General features: G+C 37.1%; 2 protein-coding genes across 2 annotated transcripts in view; one reads left to right on the forward strand and one right to left on the reverse strand.

The window, feature by feature from the left end:
- The window catches only part of LOC107786650 (phosphatidylserine decarboxylase proenzyme 2), a 25,573-nt gene extending 21,068 nt beyond the window's left edge, over window positions 1-4,505 (forward strand). Inside the window, exons 20-22 of the mRNA XM_016608163.2 lie at window positions 591-677; window positions 768-818; window positions 3,955-4,505. Of these exons, the coding sequence (XP_016463649.2) occupies window positions 591-677; window positions 768-818; window positions 3,955-4,059 (243 nt within the window). The 3' untranslated portion in view covers window positions 4,060-4,505. The remainder of the gene's footprint in view (window positions 1-590; window positions 678-767; window positions 819-3,954) is intronic.
- On the reverse strand, window positions 4,425-7,023 carry LOC107786651 (putative clathrin assembly protein At1g03050). Its single transcript, XM_016608167.2, has 2 exons — window positions 6,133-7,023; window positions 4,425-5,837 (listed from the first exon to the last, which is right to left on the reverse strand). Exons 1-2 carry the CDS (start codon window positions 6,770-6,772, stop codon window positions 4,720-4,722), a joined length of 1,758 nt encoding a protein of 585 aa, XP_016463653.1. The 5' UTR covers window positions 6,773-7,023; the 3' UTR covers window positions 4,425-4,719.
- Between the last annotated feature and the right edge of the window lie 777 nt (window positions 7,024-7,800).

A 7,800-nucleotide genomic window follows, 5' to 3' on the forward strand; every position in this document is an offset into this window, starting at 1 on the left:
TTTAACAAAAGATCCCTGTAATCACAACCAAGGCCATATACAAGTACAAAGATTCATAATCTAAGTTATAAACATTCCTATGATCCTATGCAAGATAGTACCCTTATACATCAGATTTCTCCAAGACAAACCTGCGACAAAAACAAAAACTTAGGACAGCATGTTCCTCGTTTGCTTATGCCTTATTGAAGCCATTTGGGCCTTGTCCATCAAATAGGGTCCAGCCGCACACCTGTGCATATCTCTAGGATTGAGGAAAATGGATTCATTCTCCTCAATGCCCCATTTAGCAAGAGCATCAGCTACTTGATTAGCCTCACAAAAACAATATTGCACCTCAAGATTTACTTGTTGAAGTAGTTGTTTAGTATCCAAAATAGTATCCTTCATTTTCCATGCTAATCTTGTGTTCCCTTTAATCATATTGATTATTACCATAGAGTCAATTCAAGGGAGATGTTTTGGAAGCCCTGTGAAATACACCACTTCACCCCCAGCCATGCTGCCTTAGCCTCCGCCAGAACTCTATGCCCTTACTATGTCTTATTATGCTCAATTTGGTGAAAGAAGCTTTGCTTAATTGACTGCAGGTTGCATTTGTTGCAATTGGAGCAACAATGGTTGGCAGCATTAATTTCTCCAGAAAGGAGGGTGAATATGTTAAGAAAGGGGATGAGGTACAGTGCTTATGACGTGGGACTTTTGCTGCCTTATAATTAAATTATCCTGTTTGATGTCTAATTCATATTCCTTTTTCATGATTGCAGTTTGGATATTTTTCTTTTGGTGGAAGTACTGTAATTTGTGTCTTTGAAAAGGTAAGTGCACAAGCTTTTTTTTTCTACTTGAAAATGACTTGGAAAATTCTATTTTGCTACATTGTGAAATCTTTCTGTAGAACTATTCTAGGCCCTCCTATTTCATGATGTTTAAGCTTGTTTTTTATCATCTGAAGTTTTTTCAAATGCTTTGCCCTTCCCTTTCGAAATCCTGAAGTGATAATCGCTTTTATTGTAACCTTGGTTTTGTTGGTTATGTGAAACATTGCTCAAGTACCTTTACATCCCCATATGTTACTATTGCTTGAGTATATATAAATCATATTGTGGCATGCTTTTAGGGGTCGTTTGGTAGGAGGTATTAGAAAAAATAATGCTAGCATTAGCTTTTTTTCAACTTATATATAACTAATACTTAAAGACGTAATGTCCCCTCAAATCCCTCAAAACTTATTCCAAACTATGTTACTCGGACTCTTCAAAAATGTTGTTGGGTGTGTGTCGGATCCTCCAAATTTAATGTATTTTTGGAGGATCCGACACGGGTACGGTAGCACTTTTGGAGAGTCCGAGCAACATAGATTCCAAATACTTTACGCTATATTTTATAGAAACAGCGCTGCTCTTTCTTCTCTCTGTACGCTTTGACCATGGAAGAAAAAGTATACAAAGTTAAAGAATGTGGAGGGTATTTTTGTAGACAACCAATTTTTTTTAGAAATTATCCAATGCTTTAATATACCAAACCAAACAGTGGATAAACAATAATCTCAGCATAATTAATGCCAACACAACTATTCCCAACATTACTAATACCAGCATTACTAATACTCAGCATTATTCTTATACCTCCTATCAAACGACCCCTTCGTGTTAAGGTAGTACACTTTTTTTTATATAAAAAAAGACTTACGTATTCTGCCAGCATAGAAAATATACCAAGTATTTATATTCTGGTAGAGTAACATCTGCATCTAGTGGGCTCATTTTGGAATTTGGGCACAGGCGATCATGGTGATATCTCACTGCATGTTCATGAAGTTCAACACGTATGTTTAGTTGAACTAGAGCTGGCAAACGGGCGGGTCGGATATGGGTAGGTCGAAAATGAGTAATGCAAAAATGGACAAATTATCCGACCCAACCCATATTTAATACGGGAGAAGATAGATTAACCGGCGGATAATATGGATATCCATATTATCCATGGCTTCTTGAATATGATAACTTTTGGGAGAATTCTTAGTCTCCTGAACTTGAGGAACCCCCAATTTGAGTCCTTGCAAATGTAAAAGTTAAACCCATTGGTTATCCATTGGCTATGACCCATTTTTAAAAAGTTCATTATCTAGCCCATTTTTAACGGATAATATGGATGGGTAACTGTTTTTTCTATTCATTTTGCCACCACTAAGTGAATGATTTGGCTTGAGCCAAAGAGTTTTCATCATAGGAAATATGAGTTTAAAGAGTTTATAAACTGCCACTAGGATTTATAAAACCAATGTGAGTAATCTAATTTGCAAGTAGAAGATATGGAGATTAGTTTGTCTCTTAACACAACACCACTTTGGTCTTGTGAGCATGAAATTATACATGTACGAAAATAAATAAACTGTCCAGCTGCTTAGGTTCTAATTTAGTTTAGTCAGTATTGAATACTACCTCTGCGAGATAGCATTGCTTATTGGAAGGTGTTATGTTTTTATCATATTGAATTAATGACTGATAAAAATGGATCTTGGGCCTATCTCATCCCCAAACGCTAGCTCCTGAGGTGAGGATTTCTGAAGACAATATAAGGAGACTCATTTTAAAATCCCCAATGGATGTGGGATCTAACAATGACTAATAGATCCATAATTTTCAATAATATAAAGAAAGAAGGAAAAATTCCATGTAAGAAAAACAAAAAGGGAAAAAAAAAAAGAGGGAGAGAGAGAGTAGGTTCTACTTGGAATCCTGTCTAGCGTCTCTGGTAATTTAAGACTCTCTGGACTCTTCTATGGGTAAATATTTCTGATCATCCTCTTGTAGAACTACATGGGCTAACTTTAAGCTGTAACAGATGACTATATACACGCCTTGTATTCCAATAAGTGTCTTATAATTTAGGGTGATTTGGTTCACAAACAAGTTATACATGGTTTATAATATGTGCATTGTAACGATGATAAATCACTGAATAATTTAGTGAATATGCATTAGAGGAATATTTGGTTCATTGTAATAAACAGTGTATTTTTTGAAACATCTATTTCAGTTTCGCGTCATATAAATTTGTTTTCCACTAATATATTTTTATGTTTCCATAAGATATGTATAAAAGTAGCTATCACTAGTGTGAGATCACAGTTGGAGACGCAAAATATTTTTCCGTAACCGTGAGTTTAGACCAGGGATCAGAACTGAGCCCTTGCTAAAACTAGTTATCGATGAGCTTACTAATATCATATAGGATGAGATCATATGTTGTATGCTATATGCATACAATATTGTGCTAATTGAAAAAACCAACGACAGTGTCAACCAAAAGCATGAGTTATGGAGAAGCACTCTAAAAGAAGGTGTTTTAAGATAAGTGAAAGTAAGACTGAATATATGCGCTCAAGTTTAGCCAACATAAGGGTGAAGTTGATGTGAGATTAGATGGGTTTGTGGTGTAAATGCAAACAATTAATATATCTAGACGCGAGGCTTCAGAAGAATGGTATGATAGATGAAGATATTACACAAAGAATCAAAATAGGATGCTGAAATGGTGAAGTGTGTCCAGAATGTTATGTGATAGATGGATGCCTGCCAAAGTGAAACACAAGTTCATAGAACAGTTGTAAGTCCAATAATGTTATACAGTCTTAAATGTTGGGCCTTGAAAGTCAGTGTTGCAAAGATATGAATACTATGATGGATGTGCGGTCACAAGATTAGACAAGATGAAAAATGAGAACATTCAACAGAAGCTGGTATTTGTTTACAGTAATTGCGTAGTGATGGTGAATTACTTGCCTCATAAGATTAGCCAGCTTACAATGTTCACTCCACATTACATATTTTGTGTATCTATGCATATAATTCATCACCCTTCCCTTCCCTTTTTTTGTGTCAGTTGCGTCCAATCTATCCTGCTGTTGTTTAGTGATTTGCATGGCATCTGATCTGTGGAAACGTACAGGATTCCATAAAGATAGACGAGGATCTCTTGGAAAATAGTGCAAGATCACTTGAGACCTTGGTATCTGTAGGAATGCAGTTGGGTCTCTCCATAAAGAAGGATTAACATGAAGCTGCCAAGTTTCAGAAACCTTTCATTATGAGCTTGATATGTTCATCAGCTGTGTAGAGATTAGTCCTAGATGATTGCAAAAATGATTTAAGCTGATTACTGTGCACAATTTGTTTGCGACTGAGGTGTAGTTGTTGTTGTTGTTGCTGTTGTTTTGCTGTGCACAGTTTGTAACTTTTAGGTCTGTCTTCTAAATTGTGTTAGTAATTTTCTTCATTCCTCATTAAGATACTAATAACAACAATTAGCATTTGCTATCATTCATTGCTGTGGTTAGTTTATTATTTCTTATGATGTAAAATGCACGGTATGTATATATCAGCTTGAGTAACCACTTTAAACTGAAGAAAGAAAAGAAGGAAAAAGAATAAGGTGACACTAGCACTTTGTTTTAAGAAAATGTCACATTCTGTACACTGATAATGGATGTTGTCTACATGTAGTTTTGCAGTTCTCATATTTCAATATTGTAGCTTAGTTGACTTTCTGAGAAAGCTGGCAATGCAGACATTGATTAGATGTGAACTTGCATACCTCTTCTTCCAGAATGCCACTTTCTTTCTGTACAATTTCATGACTTGTCTTTGTACTGAGATACCGCTGACCACAGGGAAAATGACATTACATTGTTGTGTAATCTTATCAGTGAAAGCTTTAGAAGGTTTGCCTGTAACCACCAATGTTATGTGGGTAAGGGTTTGGTTGTGCCTTGGCTAATGCTACCTGTCCTTGCATTCCATTTCTCTGATATTCTTGCCACATTAACTGCTCTTCCACTAGTAGTCTCTGTTTCTTCTCCATCTCTGACATCTGAACGTATGCTGGTGGAGCTATTGCCAGTGATGCTGCAAAAGGATCTGTGCCTGGTGCGGCTGTACTAGCTCCACCATTTACCGTTGGAGGTGCAGGCAATGCTAACATTGCTGGCCGTCCTGCTGAGCCAAATGCTACGCTGCTTGCACTTCCAGTAGCCACAACACCTGAGCTGGCTACTGCCTGTGCCACTGCTCCTTGTTGGTACATGCCATCAAGTGTTGATGTGTCAAAGCCTCCGGGGAAGGAAGCTTTCTGGTTTGACAATTGGCTTGCGGACTGAACCAGTGCTGTCTCCCAGTCTCCTGAATCGTTGAATGCATGCCATGGTGAAATGCTTGTTGTAGGATTGGTCGTTGCTTGGCCACCATCAAACAGGGCTAAAGCCAGTTGATCTCCATGTTCTTCCGTAGTTGGAACATCTTCACTCAAGTTCAACAAATCTCCTACTTCTTGGGTCACCACGTCTTTCTTGTCATCTTCCTCTTTCTTTTCTTCTGTTTCTTTGGGCAATACCTCTGGTGCTGGTAATGCCTTAACTGCATTTATGTCCTCTTCGGGTTCAGTTTTAGTTTCCTGCTTTTCAGTTTCTTGAACATGCTCAGTAGTTGGCTCGTTGCGTATTGCTGCCTTCCTGTTCTGTTCTCTGAAGGACTTTTCTCGTATAAGGTCATCCATGCGCTCAAGTTTCTTCGGTGGAATGATCTCAATATCTGGATATTCAGAAGTGCGTGCAAGTCCAACTGTTTTACCCCAATCGTAGAACTGCTCGAGCTCCTCATATTGCTTATTAATTCTGAAGAAAATCTCGAGAACTTTTACAGAGTCGGGGATTGATAGTTCTATGAACTTATCGAACAGAATAGTTATGATTTCTGTTAAATCATAATAAAGCTGGAAACTTTCCTTCACTAATGGATAAAGAGCCACAATCACGACTCTGTTGTTCTTTGCCAAACCTGTAACATATAGTGGAAATTTATATTTAAAGACTACCTTTAGAAAGGAGTCGGTAAAATACGAGCAAGCCCTTAAGGTTTTATAAGATGTTAACAAAACTCAAGTTTTGTTAACCTCATTTATTATCTTCTCATCATTTCTTTTCTCTTCATTTCAGCTACTTTACTTCTATGCTAATTCTATATTGGCATTTGATATTCATTCCTTATAAGATGCATTGCTGATTGAATTACCAAAATATTTATGAAATTGACAAGAAATATTAAAGCAAAAGTGGAGTTAGGAAATACTAACCTGCAGGTCGGCAAGCTAAGAATCGCTCTAGGAGCTGCATGAGATGATGAATCCTTGAGAAAACTCGATCATTCTTCATTTCCCTCAAAGGAGTGGCTTTTACCCCCTTGGCATTATGACGAGCCTCTTCTTCATCATCATTGTATGAAAATGCACTGCGTTTTCCCCTGCGGTTTTGCATCTTAAATTCCAGGTGTTCATCAAGGTACAAAGCATATGATCGTACAAATGCAGAACAATCCCAGGAGTTAGATCTTGAGTCACGAAAATCAGACATGTTAAGAAGCCTGGTTCCTCGCCTTGTGGCAAAGAAAATCTCATCCTCGTAAGATGGATCGCCATCAGAGAGCAGCCTATGGATCAACATGAGTGCCTTAAGCGCCACAACCCAATTCTTGGTCTTTCCAAGGCGTCTGGAAATGAAGCTAACACATGCACCAACATAGGCTCGAGAATAAGAAGTTAAGCTTAGAATCTCTCTTATATGCCTCTCCTCCGGTGGGTACTCTTCGTGTCGGGTCACCTTCACAATGGCTACTTCAAGATCGGACAAGGAGGCACTGCTGCCAACTTTTGCCAAGCTTATGCTCGTCTGGTCCTTCACTGCCCCAATTGCCTTTCTAAGCGTGCTTGGAGCCATGATGTTTCAGACTTGTAAGTCTCAAAAATATTTTAATATACTGCTGATTATTTTTCTCTTCAACTATTCACAAGGATGGCAGTATTAACCTGAAAGAAATGAAACAAAAACAACCCCCAATGACTTCAAGATTAAACATGCATGCATGGTATGTTACGTAAAATCTCATCAAAAACAGCAAATTAATTAAGGACGTAGTAGAACATTATTTTACACCTGTTGTACTGAATTTTGTGGTAAAACAGATGGAAAACTATGAAAGACTCAGTTTTGCAACGAGGGAATAGTTCAAAAGGAAGGAGAATTTACTGGAGTTGGAGAAAGAAAATGAAAAGGGAGAAAATGAGATATGTGCAGCTCTTTCTTCTCTTTTTTCCTGATTAAAATTTTCGCTTTCTCCCTCTTGTTTTACTCTCTGCTTGAGTTGCTCCAATAACCATAGAAATACCCTGTGCTTTAGCAGCATATTTCGGGAGGCTAATGGAAATATTTTCAAAACAGAGTTACCACTTGCAAATTTGTGATGAATGAAAATTCTGTCTTAAAGCTTTTTTTTTTTTTCCCCTCGTTTCTGAATTTTTGTGAAGAGAAGAATTTTGGTAAATTTTTTAAGGCAATACCAATTATTTTGGAGATGGACCTGGCTAACTGGCTTACTCGCTTAGGATCGATCACCTGTGACGTTCTCTATGTGCCTCTGCATTATACTTACCAATTACCATGTTTGTATTATGTTACACGTGAATTGATAGAAAATAAAATATATGAACAAAACTTATAGAAAAATAATGGAGGGCCATAGAAAGATATAAAATGAAGAGAAAAGCGAGTTAATTTTTTATTCAATTCATCCCATCTTAATTTTGTTTCAGGTTTTTTAAATATACTAGTTTTAGTGTATACGCGTTGCGCGTGTATATCATCACATAAATATTATATTAAAAATTATGTTTAAATTATAAAACATTAAGTGTAAGCTTGGTAAATGATAACATTGATCCTAAATAGGTAACTCGAGGAAGGAAGAA

This window comes from Nicotiana tabacum, chromosome 7, assembly GCF_000715075.1.
Source record: "Nicotiana tabacum cultivar K326 chromosome 7, ASM71507v2, whole genome shotgun sequence".
Taxonomy (NCBI): Eukaryota; Viridiplantae; Streptophyta; class Magnoliopsida; order Solanales; family Solanaceae; genus Nicotiana; species Nicotiana tabacum.

What these genes read in the sequence shown, in the direction of transcription:
- LOC107786651 (XM_016608167.2), bottom strand. Translation starts at nt 6,772, where the DNA reads ATGGCTCCAAGCACGCTTAGAAAGGCAATTGGGGCAGTGAAGGACCAG. An exon ending in CTTAGCTTGCCGACCTGCAG is followed by an intron (nt 5,838 to 6,132) that starts GTTAGTATTTCC and finishes TATATGTTACAG; the next exon opens with GTTTGGCAAAGAACAACAGA.